The sequence below is a fragment of the Leptopilina boulardi genome, unplaced genomic scaffold (assembly GCF_019393585.1).
Source record: "Leptopilina boulardi isolate dan_hultmark-lab unplaced genomic scaffold, ZJU_Lbou_2.1 LbouV2_372, whole genome shotgun sequence".
Classification (NCBI taxonomy): domain Eukaryota; kingdom Metazoa; phylum Arthropoda; class Insecta; order Hymenoptera; family Figitidae; genus Leptopilina; species Leptopilina boulardi.
In genome coordinates, this window is record NW_026137943.1 from 2,042,226 (window position 1) to 2,058,599 (window position 16,374).

The 16,374-nt window shown below is 33.1% G+C and overlaps 1 protein-coding gene across 1 annotated transcript in view; it reads right to left on the bottom strand.

The window, feature by feature from the left end:
- Positions 1–1,572: 1,572 nt before the first annotated feature.
- Positions 1,573–16,374, bottom strand: part of LOC127287666 (cone-rod homeobox protein) — a 36,159-nt gene continuing 21,357 nt past the window's right edge. Inside the window, exons 2-5 of the mRNA XM_051314722.1 lie at positions 15,657–15,945; positions 8,836–9,041; positions 6,264–6,613; positions 1,573–2,635 (exon numbers count right to left, since the gene is read on the bottom strand). Coding sequence (XP_051170679.1) covers positions 2,146–2,635; positions 6,264–6,613; positions 8,836–9,041; positions 15,657–15,759 — 1,149 coding nt within the window. The 5' untranslated portion in view covers positions 15,760–15,945 and the 3' untranslated portion in view covers positions 1,573–2,145. The remainder of the gene's footprint in view (positions 2,636–6,263; positions 6,614–8,835; positions 9,042–15,656; positions 15,946–16,374) is intronic.

Below are 16,374 nucleotides of genomic sequence, written 5' to 3' on the forward strand. Positions count from 1 at the left end.
CAACCCCCTTCTAGTGTTCTTTCTATATACATTTTCCAAACTATAGACCCTCAAGTTTCCATTTCTCCTTTCCCAAAGAAGGCTTTATTTCTTTCCTTCTCTAACTAAAAGCTTTTCCTCTCTTTTCTAACCAATCTTTATTTTTCCTTCTCCTTTCCAAGAACTATATATATATTATTTCTCGATTTGTTCCATGATTGTTCTTTATAGATATATATATAGTTACACTGCGAGTATATGTCGAAGAATGAATTACCATCTAGATCGATTTGGTTTCTGATTAGGAAATTTAGGCTAAATTCAGAAATAGGATCAAATTCGAATTTGTGGACTATTAAATTTCGTTTAATATAAAATTCATGGTAATTTAAATTTAGACAAGTTCAAATTTTATTCACTAAATCTGGAATTTGTCACTTTTGACTAATTCAACTGCACCGATTTGTTCATTAAATTAATTAGCAACCGCTTTGACTAATTTTTGATCAACAATGACTAATTGATAGCAGAAAATAAACAAGATTTATTGAAGTTTAAAAAAAATAATTCTGAAAAGAAGCCGTTGAGAAAATACAACATATTACTCTCTTAATTTGAATCAGTGAAATTTCACTGGTGAAATAGCTAGAAGTCGGTTACTGAATCATTTAGTGAAATTTTCACTGAAAATCAGTCATATATCACTGATTTCCAGTGAAAATTTTACTAAATGAATTAGTCAATCTGTTTTACCCATTACCGATAATACAGATTGACTGATTCATTTAGTGAAATTTTCACTGGAAATCAGTGATATATGACTGATTTTCAGTGAAAATTTCACTAAATGATTCAATAACCGACTTCTAGCTATTTCACCAGTGAAATTTTACTGATTCAAATTAAGAGAGTAGGAAAAAATGTCAGGGAACCCAAAAACAGAATTTTTCTCCATTTTGAAATACTTTATATTAATTTTTGAAATGAAAATCAGTGCTTAACTTAGCAACCATTGCTAAGGACAAAAATGGTCATGGAAACGGTTGCTATGGTAACTGTTACCATGGCAACCGTACGATTGTACGACAGACAGATGGACGGACTCCGAATCGAAACTATATAAGACTTTCAGGCCTGAGCCACGAAACCCTAAAGGCCTGAGCAGAATAAAAACGTAACCGGAATCGTAATCGTCAACGCAACCGGAAGAATGAGTTAAAGAAAGACAAACAATATTTTTATCCTTCTCTAACTCATTTTTACGGTTGCGTTTACGATTACGATTCCGGTTTGCATTCCTATTCTGCTCAAGCTTTAAAAATTAATACTACTTCTGAACGGTTAGAGTCGGAATAAGTATTTTATTAGTTTCATTTTAGACAGTGTTTAGAAATTTATATGGAATAGCTCATAGATATAATTGAGTCAACTTAATTTTCTTTTGTACTGCATTTGAATCTTCCAATTGTTTTGTTAGATCCAAAAAAAACATTCCGCAGAAATCTTCAAACTGTTTTACTTGAAGTATAGGTATATATATGATTATATCTGCAACGGCTATAATGCTAAAGAAAGGATTTAATAAAACACAAATTTCTTTCATCACAAGAACAAGTTTATTAGAACTACCTTTATTATTTTCTACATATATATCTAGTCATATACGTAATATACCTTTCGTTAAGTTTATTCTTGAATTATTATCAACGTTTGTCAATCAAAAAATCAATATACAGGTTTCTACAATTGCTACAATTTGACTTTTACAATTTTTTTTTTGGTTGTTCTGACCCAGAAAGAGCGGAAAATTGATTTTATGCTCTGATCCCTATATGTATATTATATATATAAGAAACTTCTAAAAAGACGCCGTACGCGTTAATCACATTCTTCTTGAAAATTGAGACATACTAAAGTCTATATATATATATATCTATATGACAACATCCTTTGGAGGGATGAAATCGCTATTGTCACGGTACAAGCAGGCACAAGCTGGTCCTCCGTGGAGTTTTGATAGAGTTCAGTTTGCTATAAATATACTTGTGCCTTTCCCGAACTAGTAAGTTCAAACGTGATCGAAATAGCGTTGATTACTTATAAAGAAAATTGAAAAAAAAAAACAAAAATCTAAAAAGAATTCTCAATATGCCAAGGCAATGAATTTTAGGGATCTTCTTTTGTTGATGATTGTATTTGATGAACAACATTTGGTAAATGATGTTCATGCCGCCTGGCAAGGCCCAATAAAGGTGGTAATAGAGGCAGAGGCAAAGGCAATGGAAGACCACCGGGAAATGCAGCGAGACCACCCAATAGTGCTGTTGCCGTTGTATGTTCTTGGGCTTTTCTTCTTAATTCAGCTAAACTTGTTGTTCGATGAAGATCACCTGAACCTGGTTTACAACATCCACAAAGTGATCCAGGCCATCCTGTTGGTGACCATGAGAGCATTTCTTGAATGGTACTTGGTCGATGATCACTTGTTGTCCACAATGATGGTGTCGCTGATGATGTTAATGACGTGGGTGTAGTGCTAATAATCTTGTTACTAAATAATGGCGGTGAAAATTGTGCAAGATGAGGCGAGAAGAATAATGACGTTGGTGGATCAACTGGCCTAAATCCAGCTGAAGGCGAACTGAAGCTCGAAGTGCTGAAACAAAAAATGATAATATGTAAAATCATAACACTCTGATGAAAATTCATTTCTATAATATAATTCTATCAAAGAGAGCTGCGAGATTAAACACTTGACTTGATATTTGATTCGCATAACGTTTATGATTCAGTGAAGTGTATACCTTGAAACTACTACTTCCGTTAAACCTGGAAAGCGTTAACCCAATTACTAGCTCGACGCTCACCCCGCGGCCTCTAGGAATAACTTTGGCTACGGCTTTGAAGCGCTTGATGATTATCTCAAATATTAATCGCAAATATTGTTTAATTAATGTAACGAGCGAACTGGCATCTTCTAGTTAATGGTCTTGGCTGCAGGTGGAGGAGCTTCTATATATATATATAGTGGGAGAGATGAAAGCTGAGGCTTCGGCAAGAAGCAAATTGCAGAAGTGAGATGCAACAAAACCCCAAAGGGGATGAAGAAGGATGGAACAAGAGGTTGAGTTGTAGTGGGAGGAATGCTTCCTCTCTCAAGGAAGGCGAAGAGGAGTTTCTCAACTGAGGTAAGCGTGATAATTAGCTGCAATTACCCGCGTATCTTGCTTATGTAACCCCTTAAAATTATACACTATTCACAAATAAATGTGTATATATACAGATTAGATTTATTTTTTATTTGTTTATCTAACAGTAAAAATATAATTCTTTTGGTTGCAAAATGAAAGCTTTGTGTTGAATTTTAAGTGTAATGTCTGAGACTATACGGTTCCGTAACGACAATCCATTAAAGTTCTTTATTTAAAATTCAATGACATTAAAGTATAGCAAGAGGCGAACGTGTGCGGCCTCAGTATGTTATATCCGTGATATAGGACTTATAAGAGGAGGTTCACTTTCTTGATACGTTGTATAAAGAGTAGACCAAAAAAGGGGGGAAGACGAGAGGGGTTTTGTACCTTCCTCTCCGTTTCAGTATGGAAAAGCTAAGGAGAACCCAAAGCTTACCCCTACTTTATACCCTTCTAACTTCACCCTCCCCCCTTCTCTCTCTCTCTCTTTCTGCTCCTCTTTTCACCCCGAACCCAGCCCAGGAGCAAACTGAATAAATGATGAGGATATATTTACGGCGAGCAGTTTTAAATAAATTACAACTGCGGAGACGGTGGAGGAGTAAGTTCTATATCTCCCACCCCCTTGTGCCCTCCTCGCGTGTTTTATCCCACCAATGAACCTCTTATATGTTTTTCCCTCGCATTCTTCTTTCTCAAGATGCAGATTTTCGAGAAAATGCCTTTTTTGAGATATCTCGTATTATAAATAAGCCATATCTGACAAAGATAAAAACACCGATTTAACAGTATATAGGGTGAGTTGAAAATGTATGTTTTGTCTTTCTAAAAAACGTGTATAAGTAATTTGGGAAATTGAAACTTTTATAGGTTAGGTACAAATTGTTTCTATAATCGTACTAGTGATTTTGTACTAAAATTGATGAGCGGGGTTTGATTTTTAAATGAGGTTTATTTTCAGAAAAAATTAGAAACGAAAATATTTTGGTAAATAACTAATCTAAAAATTTAGATGCCGATAGTGCCAGATGGTAAGTTAGAGTTCCTAATCGGTAATTTAATATATATTTATTTACTACTAGCGATGTATTCCTCGCTCGCTCGGTTATAGTTGTACTTATTGTTGTTTACTTATTGTAATTTATGTATATTATATATATATAATTTATGTTTTAAATTAATATATTATTAATATTGTATAAAAATTTATCTTAATTTTGATCAGTATCATTGAAGGATGAAATGATAATTGTTAAATATTAAATGTTTTAATTTATTATAATTATAACAACAATATTAATTATATTATATTCTAATATATTATATTATATAATAATATATTTTTTTTATCTTATATTATATCATATTATATTATATTGCTGTAAATTGACCCACAAACATATGGAGATGTTGCAAATTTTTTAGAAAAATGTTCATAATAAATCGAAAAACCTTTTAAAATATCGGTTTTTATTTTTATTAGCCAGAGTAAACCTTTATAAAGAGATTCCAATAATTCGTAAAAATTGCATAAAATTGCAAAATAATCCTTTTTTTGGGATAAAAATGCAAAATAACCCTATTTCGGGTTAAAATTAAAAAAACATGTTACAAAAAAATAGTATGTAAGATTTTCTAAAAGCATATGGCAAAGTATTTTGATTTATTTGAAAATAAGTGAAAATAGATTTTCCAAGGACGGTGTCAAGGTCACGGTGTCGCTTTTGGAAATTTGTTAACTTAATATAATAGAAGATGTTTCGTTTTAAAATAAGAAATGTTAAAATTATTACGTTAAAAACAATTGATTTCAATGACACTTAAAATTAGGCACAATATTATAGGTTCCTAACTAAAAATTTAAAAAAACAACAATAAATAATTTTAAAAAAACCATAAAAAATTGGTAAAAAATTGTTTATAAGTAACTTTTTAAAAATAGAGTAATTTTAAAGGTATATATCCAAAAAATTCGTAAAAAATTGCATAAAATTGCAAAATAACCCTTTTTTTGGGAAGAAAATGCAAAATAACCCTTTTTCGGGTTAAAATTGAAAAAACATTTTACAAAAAAAAGTATGTAAGATTTTCTAAAAGCATATGGCAAAGTATTTTGATTTATTTGAAAATAAGTGAAAATAGATTTTCCAAGGACGGTGTCGAGGTCACGGTGTCGTTGTCGCTTTTGGATATTTGTTAATGTAATATAATAGAAGAAGAAGATTAGAATTATTACTACCTAGATAGCACAAAAACTTGCGAGTACTTGCAAATTTTTGTGCTATTTGGGTAGTAATAATGCTGATAGTAAATAAATATTAAATTACCGATTAAGAACTCTAACTTACCATGTGGCGTTACCGACATCTAAATTTTTAGGTTAGAGAAGTGAAGATGAATTAAAATTACATAACACTAGCCCGGAGGTACTTACACGGAGAAAAAGGAATGGTTGGGCCAACCATAGGTATTGATAAATACGTCCCATCAATATTATATGGTTACCACAACCATATCTTTAGTTGATACAACCATAGTATGGTTGGCGCAACCAAAGGTCAGGTTGACACATCAAATTTGCAATTTTTCGTCATTTTGATGTGACAACCTAACCTTTGGTTAGGCCAACCATACTATGGTTGTATCAACTAAAGATATGGTTGTGGTAACCATATAATATTGATGGGACGTATTTATCAATACCTATGGTTGGCCCAACCATTCCTTTTCTTTCCGTGTATTTAGTGTTTATAATGAAAAGAATTAAAAAAGAAATATAGAAGAACATTGCAAAAAGAACCAAGAGAGAACAAATTTTACCCCACAAAGAATAATAATTATCACTTAATATTAGATGTAAAAATAGTTGTAAAAAAAAAAAGATGAAGGAAAATGTTTGAAATTTTTCTACTGGAATAAGTCTCAGAGAAGTTTAATGGCGTGTGTCAGACTTCCGGTCCCCAAGTCCATGACGATTTGGTTCATATAAGGTTCTTTTTTGGTGATATTTCCTAAAGACGTAAATATACACTTACATAGAATAAGAGAGAGAGAGAGAGAGAGAGAGAGAAAAATAAGTTGAATGCTCACCTCTTCTCACCGGGTGGTCCCTGCGGGATATCAACTACTGCTCTCGACGGCGGTAAGTCACGAGTGGGGTTTGGCGGTGGCGTCGCGTCGCCCGGAATCAGGGGCGGCTGAATTTGCGGTTGATGCTTTGGACTAACTGACGCCGATGTTGTACTTGGACTGCTTGGACTTTGTTTACGACTTGGACAATCGTCATCATCAATTGGACTTCTATTATCCATAACATCATTAATTGTCACTAAATTATTTGGTGAATTTGGCGCAATATTGCCATCATTATCACGTTTATTTTGTTCCTCTCTTAAACGTTCACTTTTACGCCATTTGGCACGACGATTTTGAAACCAAACCTGGAATAATAATTTTTTTTATTAAATTAATATTGAATAGAGTATTTTTTTTTATGGTGGGCTTGTTTTAAACTCTCCTTTTGTGAAACTTGATCATGTCATATTAAGGACTTTAGTCTCCCCTTTAGATCGTTTCGTACCATTTGAATGGCTTTAAATTGATAATGATCATCGTATAATAAGGTAATGATGATTATAAAGAATTTGATACTGAATTTATTAATAAAATTAATCACGAGCTTCAAAGTGCGGTTATATAATATAATTGAAAATTATAAATTATTTATTTAAATTTTGGAGTAATGAAAATATTTCAAAGGTGCAAAGTGGTAGTATTAGGGGGGGAGGAGGAGGGGTATCAACAAACGGGTAGTCATTCGACGATAATTGCATCCAGAACAAAGTAGCAAGGAGCAACGCGAAGGGTTGGTGTGCATGTTCAACGAGCCGGCAGCAACCACTGTCCTCGAGTGTATTTTAAAAAGCTCGAGTTTCTCTAACGAGGCTAACTTGACATAATGCCAACTGAAATAGACTTTATTATAACTCCAGCAGTCTCCTGGGTTTCTTTTCCTTTTTTTTTCAAAAAAAAACTCGTTCCGCTTTAACACATAACATATAATTTCCCCTCCTTTTTTCTTTTTTTGCCCAAAAATAATAAAATCAACTCTTTTACAGTAATTATTGAAAATATTTTTGAATAAAATTGATTTAATAAAATACAATTCTTTGCGGTTTTTTGAAACGTAAAACTGATGCAGAGACTGGTGGCAGACGGGAAGATATAATAATATCCTAAGGGTTGCGAAGGCGAGTAATAGCTGGGAACAAAGCCCTCATTCCCCTGGGACTAACCCCGTAGATCCCCCTTCCTCCCCCCCCCCACCCCTCTTTTCTCGACTATATTTTCCTGGTTATACTTGTATTCAAAATTTACACTGGAAATTTAATCCTTATATATATATGGTTTACTTAATGGTATTAAAAAATTTCCAAATTCTATTTAAATTAGAATTGAATTTTTTGGTTAAAGAAGGAATTATGATAAAAAAAATAATAATTGACTGGCGTTATATAGACGTGGTGTTTATAAGTAAATGCCGCACGTATAGAGTTAGGTCGTGTGACGCGTGTGAGGAGAACGTGCTTCGTCGGGGGTCTCTCCCCCCCCTTTTGCCTCTCCTCGCACCCCTTTTAGGAGCTTCTAATTGGAGTATATTTAGGAGAGAATAGCGTACACTACATAAACGCGCCTATTTGTCCATTATTCCAGATTCTCTTTGTCTTCACTAATGAAACAATGAGTCTGCGCCGTAATTGCGTCATACTTCGTGGGAGGAAGAGGGGAACTCTCTAAACCCCCCTCCCCCCTATTATGCTCTATATAACTAAAACTACATTCTCCCACTTCTTGCATATCTTACAATTTGTAAATTTATCTTTCCTCTACTTCAATTTACATTCAAATCACAATTTAAACTTTGTTTTAATTTATAACAAATAATTTCTTTTTGAGGTAAAAAAAAACAATTTTTTTTTTTTGGCAGAAGAAAAAACATATATAATTTTGAATTAAATAAATGTGTATTTATCTTACAAATAAATATTTATCTGAGAGAAAGAAATATATATTTTCTCTGCGAATGACTATATATTATAATAAGATAATGGAACTATAATGAAAATTAATATAATAATTATATATAATAAAGAGGAAGAAAGGGAAAATAATGAATTGTGGGATTTTAGTAAATGCGGCGAGAGGAATTAAAGCTGAGAATTCACACATAAAATCTGTTAATTCATATATAGGTGTGTATAGCCTTGTTTCGCCTCGTGGCGAGAGTCACCACGTGTAAAATTTTACTCTTGTGAACAGTGCCGAGTGCAGAGTAATCCCAGAGATTACCGGCTTACCATTGTCAGAAGATTACGTCAGGTTGAGGGTGTCAGCAAACCCCTTGGGGGGCATGGGCCCCTTTCCCTTTTCTGTTTTCTTTGCCTCTTATAAATATATATATATCTTTTAAGTCAAAAGGCCCCATTATATCATATTTTCATCTTGTCATTTTATATCAAAATATATATTATACTATATACTTTATAAAGTATAAGTCACATGATTGACATGAAGTCATTTGATTTGAAAATCAAAATGATTTTTTCTAATTTAAAAAAAAACTTCAATTTTTACAAAATTAATAAATTTTGTATACTCTCACCTGAACTCTAGCTTCAGTTAAATTAATCTTCATGGCCAAATCCTCACGGGTAAAAACATCTGGATAATGAGTCTTAGCAAAGGCATTTTCAAGATCCTCGAGTTGTTGAAGTGAAAATGTTGTTCTGTTTCGCCTCTGTTTTCTCCTCACGAAGGAATCTTCGCTCACACCATGAAGTGCTGGATGATAAGCCGAGTAGCTTGTGTCTGAAATTTGATAAGAAAAGAAATTTTCTGATCAGTCGCAGAATATTAAGATCAATTATAGACGATTCGAAATATCTTTTTTTTTTTGAATTAGTAGTAAAAGTCAATTTTAGTCAGACGTTTTACATATTTGGGAATAATAGGTAATAGTAGGTGGTCACTATTCGGATTTTTGGAACTTATCAAAAAAATTAATATTAGTAGGGAAAGATAGTTTTATTCAGACAGCTGGAAAAAATTTATTAATTTTCTTCAGTAGAAAATGATATTTTTAGTCAGACTAGAGTGAATACTTTTTTTCGCTTGGTATCGGTAGTAAAAGACTGGAAAAGTTGTAAATTTTTAAAAAATGTGTACCAGTAGTCACAGTCAGTATTAGTCAGACAACGATAAGAAATTTTAATATATGTACTTTCTTTCAGTAGAAAATGACATTTTCAGTCAGACAACAATTTTACGAGTAAGAGACAGAGAAAATTTCAAACTTTTTAAAATTTAGTGTCAGTAATCAAAGACAGTTTTAGTCAGACAATAACAGTTTTTAGTACTTCATTTCAGTAGAAAATGACATTTTTAATTAGACAGCAAAAAATATTTTTCGCTACTTTCTATATATAGTAAGAAACCAGACATGATTAAAAACATTTTCAAATTGATAATCAGTAGTAAAACTCATTTTTAGTCAGACTTACTCAAATCTCGTTAAGTTTGTTATTAGTAGTAAAAAACAGTTTTAGTCAGACATTTTTATATAATTTCACATTCAAGTAATTTTTACTTAAAAAATATTGTAGTCAATGAGAAAAATGAGGAAGGAATTTTTTTCCCGGTAAACATTCTTTAAAAAAAAAATTATTTTTAACATATTTTCCAGTTAGTTTCCATTTAGTTTCCTGTTAGTATGATTTGAGAAAAGTATTTTTTAATAAAAAAAATGTAGTCAATGAAATAAATGAGAAGGGAATTATTGAGTTAGTTTTAAAAATTTTTTTCCTTTTCCAGGAAAACATTCTTTCCAATAAAATTATTTTTCCCTTTTTTCCAGTTAGTTTCCAGTTAGTATGATTTGAGAAAAGTATTTTTTACTTAAAAAAAAATTTTAGTCATTGAAATAAATGATAGAGAAATTATTTAGTTAGTTTTCAAAAGAGAAAGATTTTTTTCATTTTCCAGGAAAACAACCTTTCAAGAAAAAATTTTTTTCAACTTATTTTCCAGTTAGTATTTTTTGAAAAAAATATTTTTTACTTAAAAGAAATGGTATTCAATGAAATAAATGAGAAAGAAATTTCTTATTATTAATTATTTATACAAAATAATTTAATGATTATAAATAATAATAATCAGCGCGCAATGGTCTAGTAGTAGTAAAAGATAAGATATAGTCAGACGTTACAAAATTCTTATAATTCCAGTAATACGTTATTAATTTAATGCGGTACTTTTAGTTACACATCGCATTTTAAAATAGAAATTCAAAAAAATTAAATTTCTCCTCTATTATATAATTTTGAAGATAATATAATTTTCCGAATTGATATTTATATATAAATAGAATAATAGAAAATTGCGAAAATGTTTGTATCGGATTTGTAAAATCGTTTGAGGGGATCCAACTCGATTTTTGTGACCATTAATAATAAAATGTGGCACTACTGCGGACACACTGTTGCAAAATGTGAAAGCTTCAGTTGCAAACTACGTTGTCGTTTGACGAGACACGGAGAGAGAGAGAGATCCATGAATTTTTATGAGTTTAGGAAATTAATTTGTGTTTTTCGCTAAGCTGGGCTTAGCGCCGCGGTAATTAATTGCGCTGATTGCTTTGCATCATTGATGAGCGGTTCCGAGCTTCGCCGCGTTTACCTTCTCTCACTCTCTCTCTCTCTCGTATTTCTCTCCTCTTCTATTCACTCTCGTATTATCCGTCTCCTCTCTCATTCGCTTTATGGTACACGCGATGTTTCATTTGTTGAGGCTTTGCACGTTTCACTAGGTTATACCACTATATACGCATTTTCGTTCTCTCAAACTATATATATAGCAACGTTTCTACTAACAAGATCTAATTACAACCTGAGCTCACTCAGTTGCCATAAGAACAAAATTGAACATTCATAATGGACTGATTTCCCAGTGAATTAATTTACCACTTTTTTTTAAAAAAAATTTCTTTTCTCAAGAAAATAAAAAATTTTCTTATTAATTTAGAATTACATTTTGAAAATTATAGAAGAAAAACTCTTACTATAGTAAGAGGAAAGTTAATAATTTAACGAAAGTTAAAACATTTAACCCGTTGTCTGTCGCTGACGCATATATGTATGCGTAAAACTAAAACTGGCCAAAAGTGTTCTTTACGCATATATGCGCAACTTAAAAAAAGTGATGAAAAACATCTCAAATATTTCTGAAACTGGTTACTCGGGGGTTTTTGGAGTCGCTGATTCCGAATCTTAGGTCGGTTTTTCAAAATTCAAAATGGCGGATCCAATATGGCGGACGACAATTTGAAAATATGATACAATTCGCTTGAAAATGGTTACTCAGGGGTTTTCGGAGTCGCTGATTACGAATCTGATATCAGTTTTTTATAATTCAAGATGGCGGATCCATTATGACTGAAAATTTTTCAAAATTGATCGGATTTGACTGAAGCTCGTTACTCAGGGGTTTTCGGGGTCGCTGATTCCGAATATGACATCAGATTTTCAAAATTCAAAATGTCGGATCCAATATGGCGGACGACTATCTGAAAATCTAATGCAATTCGCTCGAAACTCGTTACTCGGGGGTTTTCGGGGTCACTGATTACGAATGAGACATCAGTTTTAAAATTCAAAATGACAGAACCAATATGATAATAAGAGAATTACATTATATTATATTTTCAAATTGTCCGCCATATTGGATCCGCCATTTTGAATTTTAAAAAACTAACATGGGATTCGTAATCAGCGACCCCAAAAACCCCCGAGTACCCATTTTCAAGCGAATTGCATTATATTTTCAAATTGTCGTCCGCCATATTGGATCCGCCATTTTGAATTTTGAAAAACCGACCTTAGGTTCGTAATCAGCGACCCTGAAAACCTTAAGATACCAAGTTTCATAAAAATTCATTAAAATTTTTTTCAACACACTTTTGGCCCAAATAGTGGAAATCTCGTCGACAGTCAAGGGGTTAAGATTTTTCTGCGGATTTTGGTTTTTGGCCTTAAAGTTTCGCTTTATCACTGTAAAAAGAAGGTACTAAAACAGTACCAATTTTAGGTATCAAAATAGAACCAAATAAAAATTTAGTACCTAAAATCGGTATTAAATTAATACCTTTCGTTTTACAGTGTAGCGTCTATCCGTCCGTCCGTCGTATACTTATACGGTTGTCATAGTAACAGTTACCGTAGCAACTGTTAGTTTTTTTTTATAAAATTTGTTTTAGAATATTTTTACAACAATGTAACTTCATAAAAAAAAATTCAATTAATACATGTTCCCCTAATAATTATTAGGGGTTTGTTGTATGACTTTTGGTGTAATTTTTATCATGCTGTGTCTTTATTCTATACACTGTAAAACGAAAGATATTATAATTTAATACCGACTTTAGGTACTAAATTGTTATTTGGTTCTATTTTGATACCCAAAAATCGGTACTGTTTTAGTACCTTCTTTTTGTAGTGTAAGGATAGAAAAAAACATTTTCATTCAATAAATAATCATTTTGAAAATCAAAATTATCTTGATAAATGGTAACCCAGTGTCTCTCTCTTTCTCTCTCTCTATATATATATGATGAGTTGTCTCGTAAATACATTAGCTTGATGCCTCGGTCTGAAAATCCACTCAAGATCTTAGATTAGAGTTCGTGAAAGTAAAGCCGGGATCTAGACAAGTTATACAACTCATCGAGACTCGACTTGATCCAATTTATTATCGAGGGGAAGGGGGAGGGGGGGGGGGATTTTGGAAGGGACCCTCATGAAAGCGCGTGTCTCAATTTTATTCCTTTAACATTAGAGATAAAAAAAAAAGATCGAAAAACTAGAGGTTCACCAGGACACAAAAGATATATCAATTTTCTTTTCTGGCTTTCTCTCTCTCTCTTTCTATTTCTCTTTGGGAACAGGAAGGGATCGAGCATACGTGCCTGCCTCGAGGTTGTGCTTTACGAGTGTCCTTGATTCGCGACGGAAGTCCCTTGATTTAGTGTCTTGTCTGACAAGAAAAAATTATTCTTTTGTTTTCCTCTTTTTTATTCCTAATTGCTCTTCAATTATTCGTCCTACTTCAACAAAAAAAAGAAAGAAGTAAAAAGTAAATAAATGGGGAGACTGTATCTTATACAGGTATGAGAAATTTAGATTTTTTTTTGTTTGTATTTGAAATTTGTCTAGAATGGGAAATTTAATTTTGATGCCGGTATATTTTTAGAGAAAATAATACGATTTTAAGGTTATATGTGGTGTAAATTTAGTTTCTATTGAAACGAAAAGAATTAAAGTTTACAGGAAGGATGCTGCAAAAAGATAAAGGAAGAAGTGAGAAAATGAGGCAATAGAAGAGGAAGAGAGAGAGAAAGAGAGAGAGAGAGAGAGAGAGAGAGAGAGAGAGAGAGAGAGAGGTGGTAGATTGATTGTGTTGGCTCTGGCGGAACACATCGATGAAGTTACATTACCGGCTAGACCGAGTTACGCAAAGTGGACGCTACAAACTGGACGGCCACTAAACTTAGTTTGCACTTGAAGTTAACTTCCGGTTAAACCGCGGTTCGATGTCAGTCGGAACTTTGCCGGTAGTTTGCCTATTCACTGATCGTTTCTAAGTCCACCTAACACTTTTGACTTAACCTTTCTCTCTCTCTCTCACTCTCTCTTCTATATATATATATATACACACGAAGATATCCCATCATCTCGATTGGAATTGTATCAAGTTTCCCATTTCAATTTAAACTTCATTTCCATTTTCGAATTCCCTTTCCTTATGACAATCAGAACTCAAGGAAATCTCATTCATTATTTTTTTCTATCTTCAATTTCGTTATTATAACCCAAAAATAATTTTATAAAGAATTTTTTCTTATGGTATAAATGGTTAAGAAAAATACTTACTTTATTTACTTTTTCATTGAAGATAGGAAAACTTGCTAGGCCCTGATTAGAGTCCCATTTAAAACATTAAATAAGGCTCTAATCTGGATCTGGCCAGTTTTCCTATTTTCAACAGAGGCAAATTTTGTAGTCACTAGAAAATATTGGAGAATGACTTTTTGAAATGGGAAACAAAATCCGTCCCCCAATGTCTCTCTCTCTCATCCCCCCCGTGTACATGACACACAGAAATGGTAGACATATTTTAAAATTTAAGCTATAAAATCGAAATTAGTATTCTCTTCTGAACGAAATATACATGTGATCCATTGTGAATGATTGAATGTGGGGGAGAAGAGAGAGAGAGAGAGGGGGGGGGGAAGGGGCCCTCAGGGACGTCCGGGCACCCTTTCTTTAGTGAGATGTTACCCGCGTGTAGTGCAGGGCCCCTCCTGTCGGGATAAACAGATTAGGTAACTACGTGATAAGTCGGTAAGTGGGTTCACTCGGCCCATAGTCCAGAGACCTCTTCTCTCTCTCTCTCTCTCACTCACCCTTCTGGACCACCGACATTCGCTCTAACATCTAACTACCTCGTTAGTGTCATTAGTAACGGTCGGGGTGTCATTAGATTTCCCTCTACGTGTAGTTTTTCCAGCGAATTCTCCTTGTCTCATTTTTTTTCTGTCCCCCCTCCCCCCAAACTAACAATATCAAAAGTTACTCCTTTTAGCTATATCATTTCGTAATTGAAATCTATTAAATTTTCCCGTTTAATGTAATTTCATTTTCCAACCTTCATCGCCTCACATATATACAGAGACAGTAATTGTAAATTAAATTTAGAAATTTTTCTTTCACCTCTCGAATAAAATGAAGTTTTGGTTTTTATTTCGTAATTTCACTTTCATTTTCACTTTTACATTAACATTTTCTTTTTCACTTTCATTTGAATTTCAACTTGATTTCTTTCCTGAAAATTTTTCGTGGCCAAAGATAAAAGGAAAAAAAACCCTTAGCAACGGTTGTTAAGGACAAAAACGGCTATGGTAACGGTTGCTATGGAAACTGTTGTTATGGTAACGGTTGCCATGAAAACTGTTACCGTACAGACGGACGGACGCCAAAGCGAAATATAAGGATACGAAACCCTAAAAATGAAAGTGAAAGTCACAGTAAAATTGGAACTGAAAGTGAAAGTAACAGTGAAAATAGAAGTCAAAACAAAATCACATAATGTAAAATAAAATTCGTTAAATTTTGGTAATCTGCAAATGGCTGCTCATACCCCAAACGATGGGGTAAAACACGTATATACATATATGTGTTAAATAAACATGGCTTAAAGGTGTCTGGAGGAGAAAAATGCATTATATGTAGACCCTGCTTTAATCTGCGAGAGAGTATCAATTGAAAAATGTAAAGTCAATATAAATTCGACATTTAGGGGTTTGTATGGAGTGAGAGATATGAAAAGAAACGAGATACCCGCAGTGAAAGAGAGTATAAAAATCGAACTTACAGGGATGAGTTGGGGCGAAGGGGTAATCGAGAGATGGTGGAAGTCGGGGGGTCGGGATACCGGGGGGGCAGTGATAGCAGTATATGCCACCGCTTCTGGCCATCACTCCAACACCACCCCCCGACCCACCACCACTGCTACCACCACCACCACCACCGGCTCCTGCTGCTGTAACTGATCCTCCCCCCGAACCCGGCACCTGCGGCTGAGGTGACGGCTGTTGCTGTGGCTGTAGTTGCTGTTGTTGATGTAAATGATTCAATGCCTGATGTGCGTGAACAGATCCAATCTGAAAAAAAAGGAAATTTACATTTTTTTTTTTCACTGAAAATTTGAATATTTTAATATATGACAAAATTTAATCCCTATTGAAAAAATTGACTACTGACGCAGTACTGGCACGACATTAGTACCAGTAACCTTTAGTGAACTCTTAACAAATTTGTAGGGATAACTAAATAAATTATTTTCCTTTTCTCTAATTTTTATTACTATTTATATAACTTTGATTTTTCTATAATGAAAAATATTGAAATAATAAAATAAATATTGTTTACAAATAGTGTAAATATTTTAGGGATAAAAGGATTCTATCCTTATGGAATTTTTCAAAAGTCGATATTTCAATTACACATTCAAAAGGTTTGCAGTCATTTTTTTTTTTATTAGAGTTTACTATGAATTTAAATCCTGATATGTTTAGTCTAAATAAAAAAAT